General features: G+C 33.1%; 1 protein-coding gene and 1 pseudogene across 1 annotated transcript; one reads left to right on the top strand and one right to left on the bottom strand.

The window, feature by feature from the left end:
* The first annotated feature begins 9,782 nt into the window (after window positions 1-9,782).
* Window positions 9,783-14,172, top strand: LOC123712261. The gene is made up of 3 exons (XM_045665270.1): window positions 9,783-9,998; window positions 11,274-11,445; window positions 13,860-14,172. Exons 1-3 carry the CDS (start codon window positions 9,783-9,785, stop codon window positions 14,090-14,092), a joined length of 621 nt encoding a protein of 206 aa, XP_045521226.1. The 3' UTR covers window positions 14,093-14,172.
* Window positions 13,512-13,629, bottom strand: LOC123712654 (annotated as a pseudogene).
* Window positions 14,173-16,723: the final 2,551 nt, after the last annotated feature.

Genomic DNA, 16,723 nt, shown 5'->3' with positions numbered 1-16,723 from the left:
TAACACTATTAATATATAACTATATTCAGGACAAATAAACAGGAAGAACCGGAAGAAAATCGGTTTTAGCCTTAGTCTAAAAGAATTATAAAGTATTATCTGTATTACCTTTAGTATCTGTAAGTCTTTTAAAATATTTTTATTGTTTTGTTAATATGTACTAATAATTTTTGAAATAATAATCCACAATAGTGTATAATTTTTTTAGCAAAAGAGTATTTATATTAAATTTAATTAATAAAACAAAGTCCGGTTTATTCAAACGCTAACTCGAATATGTCTGGACCGATTTAATGGTTTAAACATATTAGAGAAATAACGAATAAATAGAATTAAAAAAAGCACATATTGAAATAAATGTTTCGAATAAAAAAGATATATTCACAATATTTTTATAATGGCGTATTTTTTATTTTAAAAATGTAGAATAATATCAGTAATGAAAGTGTGTTTGTGGCCGGGAATAGGTATCTGCTAGTCTTCACGCTTCAGGCATGAATTATTATTTCGTTGGGAATTTAATCAAATAAAGTAATAATTGTATCTGTTCTATCTTATAATATTTATATATAATGTTATTTTAAATACGTTTATTACTAATAATAAATATCAAATATACAGTATTTACAATTTTCATAACCTACATAGTAGTAATAAAATTACCTTTCCTGCCGGAGGAAAGCACCAGCTCTGGGGTTATCATTACTATCTACCAGGCGCCAACTTTAATCTTTAATTAACGCACTTGACACGGCCCAAGAGTCTCTACTCCAAAGGGAACAAATACAAATTTGGAAGAGACATCTCATATTTGAGCCGTTTATTATTTTCCACCTGCTCTGCGGCGGCCCCAGCTGTTTTTGTTGTCCAAGGGAGGTGAGACGGGGCAGACGTGTCCACACAAGTAGCATCCCATACCAAAGCCCGGCCCATCTTCCAAGGGATTAACGACACCCGGCCGCTTGCCATCGTCTCATAAATTATTGTTTCGAAGATTTGAATATTAAAGTTAATAATCAAAGGTAACTGTTCTTTTATTATCAGTTAGCATGTCGTATGCATGTATGATTTTCCTTTTGAAATACATAGACGATGAGCAAGACTATTTTAAATTTATCCTTTATTATTTCTAACTTTTTATATGTGGTGCCTGCACAATTATAATTTAGAACATTTTATTGGATTTAATTCGTCAAGTATATTGTACATACTAAAATGTCATGATAAATTTAAATTTGTGGCCTTTAATTATATTTTTAGAAATAATGTTTTATTAGATTTTAATGTACTACATCAAGTTGCAATCTTTTTTGAATTTGTTTTGTCTATTATGGCATTGTCTATTTCATATGGCTTGCAGCATTATAAATTAAAATCGTAGATTACAAAAGGAAGGGCTTTAGCCGTTCCCGTAAACGTTAACTACATAAACCGGATTTTTATTACATATAATATAGGGTTGTTTTTCTCTGCAAATGGGCAGATTTTGTACCGCCTGCCTAACTATCTTCTACCGTCAGTCTTGTCTATATAGTTATAAAAAATCTATATTAAAAAGTATATGTAGTTATGTACTCTGTCGATTAGCAAAGGTGGTGTTCTCGTTGCATAAACGTAATGAAACTTGACTAGACAAACTGAATAAGTACTATCTTTTGAATTAAATAACATTGTGATAAGATTGGTAATAACGGCACGGGTTATATGAACTTCAGATAAGAATCATTTAATAATGTAACACTTAGCAACATATTAAATAAGCATAATTAAAATAGCCAAATATATATACTGTTCGTGAATATCTTAAATCATCAATCAGTCGAAATTATTTCCAGTGTAATAGCGTAATTATCGACCACAAGTGGTTGAATATTATTACAGTATCACTGTTAAAAATGTTGGTATTTGTTTAAGGTAAATCATATAAAAATACCCCATCGAAACGTCTTGAAGTCTGCAAATCTCAGGTCGTTATTTAAAGTTTCAAAGTCTGCCAACCAAAACATTTTTTGTTTGGTCTAAATTTTTATTTTTATTAGGTACTTAGTTTCACTTTTCTACCAACAAAAATTAGTAATTAATATGACAAAACAATTTTTATCAAGTCAAGTAGCAACTTATAAAAATATCCTCATAATCACAAGCATTCAACTCAATATAACGGAGCTCAGTAGAAATATAATTTTTCACAAAATCAGCTAGTATTATTTTAATCTTAATGCAGAAACTTCGAGAAGTCATAACGCGAGTCTAGGGAGTTTTCGTAACTTCAACAGAACTAGAAATCGCAATACTACAGTTATAATAAACAAAAAACTTAGCGATTAAAAACAGTGACGGAGAGTTTATTGTCGTCCGTTCTACGCCTTTGATTTGAGAACTGGTAGTAAATGTAAAATTAGAAGCATTTAATATGTATTTCTTTATTGACATACAAAGGTGTACCTTGAATCTGTAAAGTGACATGAGAAAAAAGAGATATTATTCTTAAAAATTTTACCAATGTTACTACACTTTTTGTAATATTGTATTTAGGCTAATATTTTTTTTATTAATAAGGTTTTCCCCGTGGTGGGAAGTTAATGTCTCTCAAGACAAAATCCAGTTCCAAAAATTACGTATTACCTGAAAATAACAATTTGTGACTCTCAAAAGTATTTAAATTTTTAAGTTAATTTAAAATCGACACTTCATAATTATAGCGTAATTACTATATGCACAATGCATATATATTTTAAAAAATGTTTAGTTTATAACACATGTCAAGGTCAATGTCAATGTATGATATGTATATTTGAGTGTAAACGCACATTCATAAATGTTAATTAAATTTAAGTTAAACCGTAATAATTATGTTTTAAGCATGATAATGCAGACGAGATACCAATGGAAAGTTAATACAAACTTTATATGTAGATATTAAATAGTTATTCGATTGTTTTAGCCGGTATGCATGTTGTAACCGCGTGATATTATTGCGTCATTACATATAGATACCTATAATGTTTAATTATCAAGTCAATATTGACGCTACAAACTGTCATTAGTTCTAATTAAAATCCTAGAAAATTCTATTTATTTACACTTCGTTTCGTCAGGACAATTAAAATAATTGAATAAAAACGAATGCGTTATCGCTTTTGAGCGATTTATTCCAGACAAACACATAAAGTGAGTGCTAGAAGTGCAAAACTACACTTAAATGTTACTTAGACAAATGTAATGGAACAAAGATTTTCAACTAAAACATATGTAAACAGTCAAAGAGGAAATTATAAAAAATAACACATGTAAATGAAAAAGTTACGACATACAGTAATAATATTTTATAACAAAATTCATACTTTTAAAAAGTCCTCATTCCATTCATTTTTGTGATATAACCGTTATCAATCGCGAATAAGCATCCCCGCAATCCAATTTCTTTGTTTAATCAATGGAATTGAATATCGAAAAACCTATGTAAAAATTGATTTTGCAAACGGAATAATAAAGATTTATTGAAACTATTGAATAATACAGACTGTTTTACTTATTATGTAATCCCTGGGCGGCGAAGTCTTCTTCAACGATTTTGCAAATACGGCCAAAGCATACCTAGTACGTCAGTTGCAGTTACATTATTTAATCATTAATCGGATTGTTTCTAATAAAATTGGAAACCAGTATTTAATTTAATTTTATAATCAACACTCTGTCACTTTTTTAACATAGACAATAAATCATAGAAAAATACAGATACAAAATTAAAAATAAACTTAACGCCTTACCATGAAGTGTCTCCACGACTTAGTAGCACGAACAATTCGTAAAAGCTAATAGTTGTTTATAAAAATATTATATACATTTAAAACATACAAAAGGTATAGGAACATAGGAAACAAAACTGAAGTTCAAAGCGAAACTCGTGTTGGTACTGTGCTTTAGGATGGGATTTAGAAACAAAACAGAGCGACAACTATTAATTTCGAACTACTACTTACTAATGTCACACTTAAATTCATTTTTAGACTTAGACGAGTCAGACTCAGCGCTTAGTCTCGTTTCTGAATTACTCTTAATGTGGACATAGGCTCAGAGACCTCAACTCACGTTGTCTTTGTACATAATTTAGTGAATATACTCGTACGTGTTAGTGTTTTACTCGCAGGACATTAGCACGATCGTTAGCGAAAGTTCCATAGAAAGATGAGCAGTGAAACTGACTCAGAAACGTGTACTCCGTTCTTTAGTGCTAGTATGTATTAGTAACTGAGTCTAATTTATGTGTGCTATAATAATTATATTTATAATCGTATAAGCATAATATGCAGTGACTATATCCTTAGTCGTAATTCATATTCAATTTTGTGTTATTCAATATGATTGGAAATCTAGACTGTAGTAATATGATCGAATAGCAAATGAACTGAAATATATATATATATATATATCAATGGCGCCTAAAAAGGTTCGGTCTGGGCCTCAGATTTTTGTATCTGTTTCATGATCATTTGTAAATTGATTAGGCAAGTAAGTGATCAGCCTTCTGTGCCTGATGTACGCCGTCGACTTTTTAGGTCTAAGGCAAGACGGTTTCCTCACGATGTTTTCCTTCACCGTTCGAACTAAATAAAATCAATAATTAAAATAAAAAAAAATATTCATAGACAGTGGTTTTGCTTCGCGGTTTACCCACGTTAAAACATTGGTAGGCATAAAGTCAAAACTATTGCCATAAAAAAAATATTGGTAGCATACGTAATGTTTTATAGTAATTTCTGCTCAATCTTGTAATTTTTTAAAGAAATGTTCTTAAACATGTGATTAATTTGAAATTTAATTCGGATCCGTCAAACGTAACGCCTGACACATTTTATCAAAACACAGCAATGGCAATAACCTTGCGGCAATTTAAATAGCTGCTATTTTAATACCAGCTATTTTAAACATTAATGTTTTCCAAACATTTCGACGCCAAGCTAAAGCCGTCGCTAAGACATTTCTTTGTGATATAAGTAGGCGCTTTATAACAAAACTTTGGTGCTCCATTTGTGACAGTTAACACGGAAAAAGAATATCGCAATATTTACATTTTTAAATTAGCTATTTTTTCTCGCGATATTGTGATTCGGGCATATAAAAGCTTACTTATAAATAGCAGTTACTCTCTCTTTAAAATATGCTTTATTCTAACTTTGAAACTTGATATAAGAATTGATTGGACGAAAAAGTCTAAACGTTTTGAGAGCTTCTCGGTAACGGCGCTCAGCAAGAGTTTATTTGTTTATTTTCAACACCAACAAGACTTAAAAAAAGAAACAAGGACCATCACCTAAAACTAATAGTGGACCCGATAGTGCTGACTGCCTTTTGAACAACTGATACAAGCGTATTTTATGTTAAAAAAATGACGTTATAGTTATGTGTAATATTTTTAAACACAATTATTCACTTTCATGAATTGTTCGTGGTACTAAATTATGGAGAAAATGATAATGTAGGTGTTAAATTTATTTTTAATCTGTATTTGTCTATGATTTATGGTCTATGTTAACAAGTGATAGAAAGTGTGTTGATTTACAATTACTACATGTTCCGTTTCCGACTAAAATCTCCTGCCTTTTGCTTTATCCTTATTGTAATATAATGTATTATCTTCTTTCATAATCAATAATAATATTAAGATGTAATATGTTTATGTACATATTATGTTTTTAACTAGCTTATCTCTTTGTTTACTTTTGATGTCTTTATATTTTCTCGCGTGTAGTTTCCCAGTCTTTTACTTGTAACTGGCATAAAGTCAAAACTATTGACATAATATAAAAAAGTGTGTTGATTATAAAATTAAATTAAATCCTTTTTCTTTTAGTAATAAAGTATAACACATATAAATTAAATAATAACATGAGATCTTTATAAGTTCCCTAATGAATAGAAAGCCCTCCCTATAGTCGGATGGGTGGTTCGAAAATATAGCCAAATCGTTTAAGAGCCTATTAAATATGCGAAGTTCTATTTGCATTTTCCCCTAGATGTTTACAAGAAATTAAACAAGTTTTAAAAAAGAGTTAAAGAAGTTAGGTTTAAATTTACTTTCGTACTATCATGTACTAAAACTCTCTTGGCCTTATAAAACGTAGTCTGTCGTGTTTGTTACCAAGGTTACCATTTATTTTACAAATACAACAGTGGTAACTATGGTAACGGAACCTGATATATACGATTTTACCTATTGTAAACTTTTAAAAGTTTAATTTTATATGTACCTAGGTAACACTGAAAATGTTTAGAAAATGAAAAACGGCTTAATGTTGAAAGTTGCCAATACTTTTATTGTTTTTAGACATCGACATAACATAAAAACATTTTTCTAAGTAATCTCCGTTCCTCTCTACACATCGTGGCATTCGATAGAACCACTGAGAAAATCAGTGGGCCCATTCTTCCTTCGGGGTCTCTTCTATGGCGTTTTCGTACGCTTTCACCGCATCTTCCAGGCTCGTAAAGCGAATACCTCGAATTTTATCTTTAGTTCTTGGGAATAAATGAAAGTCTTATTATCTCGACACCTGCCATAGTCAAATATTCAACAGTCCGTTTTGCGGAGTGCGCTGAAGCATCGTCGTGGTGAAGGAGGTGCTTCGAGGGCGCTGGTGTAATTTTTTTTTCCAAGACAAAAGGCAAACAGCGATTGACATACCCGTCTGCAGTAACTGTCCTTCCATCTTCTTGCACAACTGTCGCGAAATGACCTTTCCGACCAAAGAATGAGGCAATCATCTTTTTTCCTTAACTTCTTCCTTTCTTTACCTTAGTTGGCCGATCCTCGAAAGGCTGACCCACTGAGCTGATTGTCTTTTGGTTTCGGGTTCGTTGCAATATATACAGCTTTCATCACAAATGTCAAATACAGCATTTGAGTCACCATTGTTGAACTGATCAAACATTTGGCGATACCAATCCATGCGAAGGTGTTTCTGGTCGTCGTTTAAAGTATGGGGAATCCATCTGGTACAAAACTTCATGACGACAAAATATTCGTAATATTTTTTTTAACTTGACTCGTACCAATGCCTACGTCCTAGGCGCGACAGACAGCCCCTTGTGCAGAGGCTGTTTCAGCGCAGAGGAATCAGTCACCCACGTAATCCTGGAATGCGAGGCTGTGGCTAATCAGCGTACAAAAATCCTCGGAACAGTGAGGTCGCTCCGCGAAGCCTGTGAAGTGCCCGGGAGATTTCTGTGCTTCTGGAAGGAGTTAGGCTGGCTAAATTAGCCAGGGCTTTTACGCACAACGGACCGACTACGCGTCTAAGTGCGGACATTGAGTCCACCCTACCTTACCTTACCTTACCTTACCAATGCCTACGCCCGTATCTCCTGATAGGTCACTCTCTTATCTCCGTGTATCATGCGCCGCACAGCACTAGTGCTATATTCAGTAGTCGTTGTTATAGGACGTCCCTCACGCGGTTCATCATTGAGATCCATTGTCCACGCTTAAACTTGTTAAACCAATTGTAAATAGTGGCACGAGATGGGGCTTCGTTAAGCAGTGCTAATCGCAGCCTATCATTGTTGTTGAGTAAGCCCACAACGAAAGTCCTAATAAATCATTGACCGAAAATTTTCTCGCGTTAGGTTCGTGTAATAAGAGTTTTTGATTTGCCGCCAATTCACAAAAGCAAATGACAAATGAATGCATTATACTACATTCGGTTACCAAAGAGTTCTAAAATTAAAATTCAAAAAAGTTTTCATTAGCAATGTTTCTAACTGGCCAGTTCTAACATTTTCAGTGTTACCATATTACGTGAATAAGGTGTACAGTCTGTGCCTGATACATTTTATAAATATTTAAAGTCTTGCAGGATTCGACTGGATATTTCCTTCATACGATAAAGTGTTAATTGCACACATAGAAGAAAATATACAATAATCTTCCATTCATTACAAGGCTTATGTTTGTGCGATTGAATTATCTAAATGGAATAGATCTTGTAGTAATGTAATAACAAAATAACATAAGTCTAGATATGTGGCGCGAGGTGACATGATATAGATGCTGCAGTCCGCAAGCCTCCGGTGAGGATTACACTCGATCCATTCTCCCGGTTTGGTTATAAATATAAGTCTCCCAGGAATCTTATTCACTTTCAATTCTCTCACAGAAGCCAAACCGTGTAGAATATTATTTTCAATCTACAGATTCTTTGTTCTCTACTCGCTAGTACACTGGTCATCCGATGGCACATATAACATGATGAAGAAATGCCAGTGTCATTAATAAATAACAAACATAATGTTCGTATACATTTGAAATTACCACACTCGATTTAAAATTGTATACTTTCTGTAATAATCTTAAGTATCTTATCTATAATCTACTCTAGTGTTATGCTCAAACCGAAACTATACATATTATAGTTGTAAAATTATAAGAGTTATGTATTATTTAATTTTTCAAGTACCTAAGTATGTCAATTGGAAGATACAACCCATGGCACAGGGAATCCCAGTGCACTTTATTTCCCTAAATATACCGTTATTGTGTACAAAACAGATTTTTCTTTATATTATTTCATAGAACTAATTAGATTTTGTATACAAATATACAAAATCTATAAGTATGCATTAAAAAGCTTGAAAATATTTTTTACCACCAATGGATATTGAGTTATAAAAACATCTAAGAAACGGAGACAAAAATGTGGCAGAAACATACCTATATGTCTTGTAGCCACACTACGGCCATTGGACTATTATTAATTCCAGTTAATGTTTACAGATAAAACAATGTAAATATGCTGTCAAAGATTAAATTAATTCAACCTTGGTATACGTTTTGTACAACTAGCCGACGCCCACAGAGTTGTTTGCTAAGCCTTCATATATTTTCCCCGGGTAAAAATAGAATGCTCTGTTCCAAGTAAGATTTAATAAAATGAGCTTAATGCTTTGAGATTCTATAATATAATATCGACCTACACTTTGGACGATTTTAAAAACCAAATGTTAAGAAATTCATATTATTAAGTATTTGTACCTTTATACTTGTATTTAGTTCTCAGATACAAAGTTTATTTCAAATAAACAAATCCCATACTGATAAAAAACTGGCCTAGCTTTGCAATTGGAAATTAATTTTTAAAATATAATACAATTTTTACTCGGGGATAATGTACGCTACATAACAATAATACTTTTGGCGATGAAATAATTTTTTAAATGATTTGAGTAATTTTTAATTTTATTTGTTACATTTTCAAGTATTTTATGCTATGTTTTTACTTTTAGATCACAAAAAAATACAGACATTATTAATCTGAAGGCTACGTAAAACGGGTAGACTTATTGAATATATATCTGTCACATGCAACTCGTGCTAAAAGCGAGCCAAAAGTAACACAGAGATGCTAACTGTATATACATAATCTAAATTAGAAAAACATTACAAATATAAACCTATATAAAGTATACATATACTTAAAAGTACTACAACTTATTTAAATCTGTCATATTACACACGCACACGTGACACAACACTGTGTTAATAAAGCCAATATTTTAGTTAAAAAACGAATATTTCATAATCGTAGTGTGTTAATACAATATAATAACCCTTATTACAAATAAGCGACCGATATTAATTCCTAAACGATGCCATTTATAAATTAATATAATACGGCTGAAAAATTATATATGTATTTTCCTTTTAATCATTGCAGATCTGAAGTATTGAATCTTTGCTGTAATACGCCATATAAACCAGTGTTTGTAAACAACATTTCAGTAAGATGTTTTCGCGCGTTGGGCTATCTGAGTTTTTCGTGTTCGTGTTTTTTGAGTGTGTTTTGGCCAGAAGCCTTCACAATAGCACCACTTGTGAGCAATTCGAACGTGATGCCTCGTTTGATCCCCATGAAGTGGTGGACTCTAAGTGGAAAATATTTTATTTTTGGTCAGACAACACCGAACGTAATGCGATTGTTTTCTCCTTATTAACTAAAAAGGTTCTCATTGTGTATAAATACCGACAAAAAGCTTAGACTTAACAGCCCTTAGCCCTTAATGCTTCCGGCACGTAGTAGAATTATTCCATAATTTGTTGTTCCATAACTACTATAATTTATCTATTCACAATTATAATTAAACAAATTATAGTATTTATACTTACAAATGACATCGTATCATTATCGCTTAGAAGTTATACAAAAAATTTCACCTTTACTTACCCCTAAAAATCATTATAAGTACTTCAGTACGCAGTCTTTGTAACGAAATAACCCAATAAATTGCTAGACTAATTTTATCGACAGACCATCAATTATTTCACTGTTAGAATGCTGAATTATCCTTGTGTACTATATATAATATAAATAAATAATTCAATGGCGCTTGTAGCGTCCTAGCTTTGTTTATTCGCTTTTCTTCGTTTTCGCTTTATGAACATTTGTTAATCTAATAGGCAAGTAAGTAATCAGCGTCATGTGTCCGACACACGCCGTCGATTATTTGGGTCCAAGGCAAGCCGATTTCCTCACGATGTTTTCCTTCACCGTTCGAGCTAATGTTAAATTCGCATAAAGTATGAAAGTCTATTGGTCTCTGTACATCGAACGGGCGTCGAACCTACGACCTCAGGGATGAGGACGCACACTGAATGCACTAGTCTAACACCTTGAGTACTATAGGATATTTATTTCCATAAAAATAACAACAATCCTGGCGCTTGGACTAGATATATGCTATGTTATAATTGTTAAAATTAAACTTCGTGCAGGTTATAAATATATGTATTCTCTTATGTGATTGTAATCTCTTATGTGATGTTAATATGCAACACATGCGACAGAATTTTAATATTACTGTTGATAGACAATAATTATGTTAGTTAAGACAATAATATGCTAAGTGACTATAAATTACAATCGTATTCTCGTTTGCACAAACATTTATTTCAGTTATGGTTAAATTTTTTATAATATATTTATAACGTACCTATTGGCTTAAAAATTATTTATTAATAATCTAGAAATCACTACACCCTTTAAAACTCAGGGATAATGTAGCATTATAAAGTCGAAAAAATATTTGTTCTGCCGAGAAAACCAGTCATGCAACAATACAAGTTTATACGTTACAAATATAATTTCCAATTTTTCTCTTTAATATAAACAAATGTGATAAAAGTCAAATAAGTCTCAGGAAACTTTTGGTGATAATTATTTTCACATAACGGCAATTAACAAAGACAACTAAATCAACCTGAATAAATATTGTTTTAGAGTTTGGGAAAGTTTCGTGAAGTGGTAGAAGCCATAGAGCCGAGCCTGTCAGTGGAGTGGCACAAGGCGTCGTTTCTAATGGAGCCTCGGCCCGGGGTTCAAGTGATGTTATTGTACGCGGGGACTTCGGGGGCATTCCGGGGACTCGTTAAAATGGAACAACGAAAGAAAGGTGTGTGGTTTTTGTTTCTAATTATTATTGTAACTCTGCTTTTAATCATAGCAAAACTATGCTTTAAAAATCACAGGCTTTGAATAACTGGTATATCGTAAAAGTACTAATACTATAAATATTACAATTTCACAATTTTAATAAAGTACCCATCTATCTGTATTTGTCACACAGTAAACACATTTTGACGGAAACGACGAAAGAGTACTATGACAAAGAAAAGTGTGATGATACCATTTTCTTTCCATTTAATTTGTCTATTAAGTTAAATAATCATCGAAACCAAAGTCATCTTAAAACTATTTACAGTATAATTTGTTTAAATTTCGATGACCTATGTACTGAAACGTAAAAATAATCTTTTTAAATGTATTCGAAGCGAAACACACACGTAAATGATATATGATAATGATGAAATACATCTATAACTTCTAGGTAAAATGGTAAGTTGCCTTGTAGTATTAATAACTTGATTCCGGGAATCGAATTCTCTCATATTACAAACACTATCCCTTACCAAGAGATAAATATTTCTAGTAAATCTCCAATACAAATTACGTAATAAAAGCTGTCATTTCAAAAGTTTTCCTTCGATCAATTCTCATGAACACTCATCAACGAAGAACACTGCAATAAAGGTACGTAGCACTCGCCGACGCCATTTCCGCTCCTAACTTCCACGACTTCACTCATAAAATAAACTGAAGCTTTTTAAGTGGGTTTTTTCTCTCTCGATGTCTGCTAATGAACATAACAGGGGTCGGTTGGTCATTTGCAGCCTCCATACCATTAATTGTGATAAGAATTTGTCGTTTTCACATAATGTTTTCCCTAATTAATGCCAAATTATTTTATAATTTCTGTACATTACGGTCTTGAACAGTGTTAGTGGAGAAGCGTACGTTGACCTCGAAGTCGTTCATTTGAACTCAGACTGTGCACAAATGGATATGGGCAAGAAAATGCGCGCTTATTCGTACTATCAATGATCGAAAGGAAATCGCATTTTTTTGACCCAAATAGCGATGGTAAGTATAGGACGTGAATCACCTTTAAACAAAATCAATAAATATCTCAAGCAGATTCAAAAGGGCTTGTGATTAACATAATTCATACATATAATATTCAAACATACTTTATGCGTCGTCCTATATTGATTCGAGGTAGGATACCTAAATAGCATAGTACAGCGTGGCTCGTGGCATTAGCCTCCTCTAACATTTTCCTCTGGCTTCTGTCACGCGCTGCCCTACCTGTGCGTGACCTATTTTTCATGGGATCATAAATCATATGCCTTGTCTATCTCTTGATTGCGATAGTGATTCAAAAACACACTATAAGTCTAAATTAGTTTGAAATCATTTATTACAGTGAAAATGACGAAATATTCGATAACTTATTGAGGTTTTTAGGACGTTTATAAGTCATTTTGTTGCATGAAATCCAAGAGCAAATATGCATACAGCATTGACCACTGGCATTAAAAAGAGACTACACTAACGAGACTAAATCCTATGCGGGACAGGTTCGTACGATATTTCCATCTGTGATTTTTTTGTTACCTTTGTATAAAAACGTTATTATATCAATACTATTGGTATTAATATAATAACCGCTTTAGACGTTTTCCAGATTATTCTTTATTCCCTTCGTAATATTTGAAAATCATATGCCCGTAAGTATAATACACAGTGTTATATGTAATATATAATATTATAATTCATAATATTAATAACCTACTAGTTACTAACTAGCCAAACATAAAACGTTTTTAAGATGCGCCTTCACTGCCGTGAAAACAGGAAATTACATTAGATTTAATGTCGATATATCCTATGTAAGTAGTGTAAATTCGTTGTACAAACTTTAATTAAATGTACATACAAATATAATCTATGCAAAATTTGTTCTCTTCCACTTTTTTTCTATTTTTTATTTTATAGAACAGGGGGTAAACGGGCAGGAGGCTCACCTGATGTTAAGTGATACCGCCGCCCATGGACACTCTCAATGCCAGAGGGCTCACGAGTGCGCTGCCAGGTTTTTAAGAATTGGTACGCTCTTTTAAAAATGTGGAACGCTTCACGATATTGCGTGTCATTCTTGCCATGCTTATCTGATGCCATGCTATGGCCATGCTCTATATCGTTCCAATTTTAGTATATATACTGCCGAAACGAGTACAATTACTCGCTACGGCAGTAATCAACTGATTATTTATCGATTTACAAAGCAAAAGTTACATACACAATAAAAACAAAACTCGTGGAAATTCGTATTTATTTCCTTTAGTAACGTATTCACGAAAATATATACCAATTTCTGTCTACCAGGCTTCCCTAATGAACAAATTTTTTCCAAAGAGCTTTCCCTGATATACCTCTGATTGTGACAGCCGTTACTTTTTATTACAGCGCGTCCAAATCCCGAACCCTTAATAAAATTCGCGGATCTTCGACTGAAAATTAAGGGGCGATACATTGGGATGATGTGCTGTGAGGACTTAACTGCTTTCGCCATGGCACGTGTTGGGGAATTGCCGGAAACAGAAGAAGACTGTATTGCTGCCGCTTCTACTTTGGATCTGCAAGGGCCGGGTGGAAGATCACATTTATTTTTACAAAATTTACGTCGGTCTGAACTTTAATAAGGAGTTCTAGCGACTTCACTCTTTGCGTGTATCCTTATGTTTCCCCGTTTGACTATTTGAGCAGGTTAATATTTAGACTTGTAACTTATGTACATATTAATTATTATTTGTTTATAGAAAATAAATCAATATTACAATCTCAGAATGAAATATTTTTCGTGGTATTTTCCTGTTGTGTTTCCTTTGCTGAATAGATCTTTGAGAATTGAAATTAATTAATTTATATTTAGTTCTTTTTAGGATAAGCAGTGTTGGCCTAGTGGCTTCAGAATGCGTCTCTCATCCCTGAGATCATAGGTTCGATCCCGACCCATTGGACTTTCTTTCTATGTGATGTGATTCTGTCTATTTAACATTCGCTCGAACGGTGAAGGAAAACATCGTGAGGAAACCGGCTTGCCTTAGACCTAAAAAGTCAACGGCGTGCGTCAGGCACAGAAGGCTGATGACTTACTTGCCAATGCCAGATGACTTACTTGCCAGATTAACAAATGATCATGAAACAGATTGTTAACACCCAGACAGAAATCTGAGGCCCAGACCTAAAAAGGTCGTAGCGCCATAGATGTTTTTTAAGATGAAGCATGTCATTTTTTCTTCTGCTGAATGACTAAATTAAAGCAACATTATCCAAATACTCTTTCACTGTAAACCGAGATTAAATAAAACAATATCTGGTCTAATAATCTTATTTGGCAGTGACCATATCTCTAAGACTGGTAGGTCGATCTTAGTAGGTCTCAACTGACCACATATAAATAAATAAAAATATTATTATTTCATGAGGATTTGTTGTTAATTTACATGAAAAACTGGTCGCTGCGACACTTTTACAAATTTCACATAATACGCTCCAAAGCGGCACCACGCAGAGATGTGGTTAACCTCACAGTGGTTGCGACAAATTTATACACCGCAGATAGATTTTGGATACTATTCAGCTATACTGTCTTACAAAGGAACGGCATACCACTGTGGCCTTTAACGTATACGTACTAAACCATATTCAACTTTGACATTAGCGGTTTCAATACACATATTACGTGGGAATGAAACTGTATAAAATGCAGCAACAATTTGTAAAATAAGTTTTAAAAGCATTGTAAATATTAGTCTTGTAAATTGTATTTGATTAACACGATTACTTCATATAATATTATTGTTTCCAATGCGAGCGAGAGAAGCGGTTGACTGAATTACTGTAACATAAAATTATCTATTTTAAAAAGTATTGTAAATTGATTTTAACACCGTCTAAAACGTGAATTTATTTTGAACATATATTAATTTCGTGTCACTTCCTTGGACGAACGGTATAGCTTGCCTGTCGAAGGAAATCCATATTCTCTTTTTTTTAAGGCAAACGGACAGGAATGTTAAGTTATGCCACCCATGGATATTGTCAATGCCACTCGACTGCATTGCCGGCCTTTGAAGAATTGCTACGTTTTTTCAATTGGTTTTAAAATACTTAAGTGGATGCATAAAAACTGCCTTAAGAAACTTGTGGAACGACCGACATCGAGGTGATACGGATATATTTTGTATTTCGCCCTGACGTCTGATGATGAAACTCTGCTGCAGGTATTAGTCCAAACAACTTCTCTTCACACTCTCCATGATAAATGCTTTAGACGATGCAGACAGACTACACATCTTTACACAACGCCAAGGGGTGGGAGCCTTCTGACAATGTGTGCTTCCATGGGTATAACTTAACATCTGATAAGCCTCCTGCCCGTTTGCTTCCTGGTATAAAAAAATCGTTTTGGGACAAAATAACTTAGTAACTCAGCATCATCAATAATAGAGTAGATTAGTAGTAGAGTAGTAGATAGATAGATTTCTGCTTTCCTTTTGACACTACTCGCAATAAAGAAGAATCTTTATGATGAAAGCCAAAGAGTTTTTTGTTTGCTTTCACGTACTATTCGTTGGTCTTGAAATATGTATTCTGTTGCTAGCTTTATAAATAATGGCGAGGAAGGATTATACACTCAACGGTCGAACTAATGTGTACATTGTTTTGGAGTCTTGGTCTCAGTAATTGAAGGTTACGTAATGACGAGAAATATACACAAAGTTTATAAAATAAACGCTTAAATTTGTACTCCTAAAACGTTTAGATGCAGTTTTAGTATCCTAATTAACTCACTACATATTACACTGTTATCTTGATGTAACCGAGTAAACAAACCACGTACACTAAAATTGTTAATTAACTTTTAATTGACGTTGAATAACATTGAAATGATGTTTTAGGATTGTAAAAATACGAAGTATTATCAGAGGATAACATTGTATACACATTAAGTCCGTCGTGTCTAAACATACAAAGTTTTTCCTTATACGGGTAGTAAAATTCTGGATTTCTTTATAGAAAATATTTGATGCCGTCTTTGGTGAAATCGCTTGTGAAATTACATTGATTATTATCTAAATGGCATGTGTGTGTAATTATTATTTTGTTTAGATGTGTGTTCTAGTATATATCGAATATTGTAACGTCGTATTTCGACTTTTTAATGTACTAAATTGATGTACCTATGGAGAAGAGATGGTGTACAATACCTCCAACGTGAAGGCAGGATCTTTGATCTATCTAAACCCTGACTAAACGGCCTAAAG

The sequence above is a fragment of the Pieris brassicae genome, chromosome 7, assembly GCF_905147105.1.
Source record: "Pieris brassicae chromosome 7, ilPieBrab1.1, whole genome shotgun sequence".
Lineage (NCBI taxonomy): Eukaryota > Metazoa > Arthropoda > Insecta > Lepidoptera > Pieridae > Pieris > Pieris brassicae.
Note: the sequence above shows the minus strand (reverse complement) of the source record. Positions and strands in the feature narration are given on the sequence as shown.

What these genes read in the sequence shown, in the direction of transcription:
- LOC123712261 (XM_045665270.1), top strand. Translation starts at nt 9,783, where the DNA reads ATGTTTTCGCGCGTTGGGCTATCTGAGTTTTTCGTGTTCGTGTTTTTT. An exon ending in TCTCCTTATTAACTAAAAAG is followed by an intron (nt 9,999 to 11,273) that starts GTTCTCATTGTG and finishes ATATTGTTTTAG; the next exon opens with AGTTTGGGAAAGTTTCGTGA. An exon ending in AATGGAACAACGAAAGAAAG is followed by an intron (nt 11,446 to 13,859) that starts GTGTGTGGTTTT and finishes TTTTTATTACAG; the next exon opens with CGCGTCCAAATCCCGAACCC.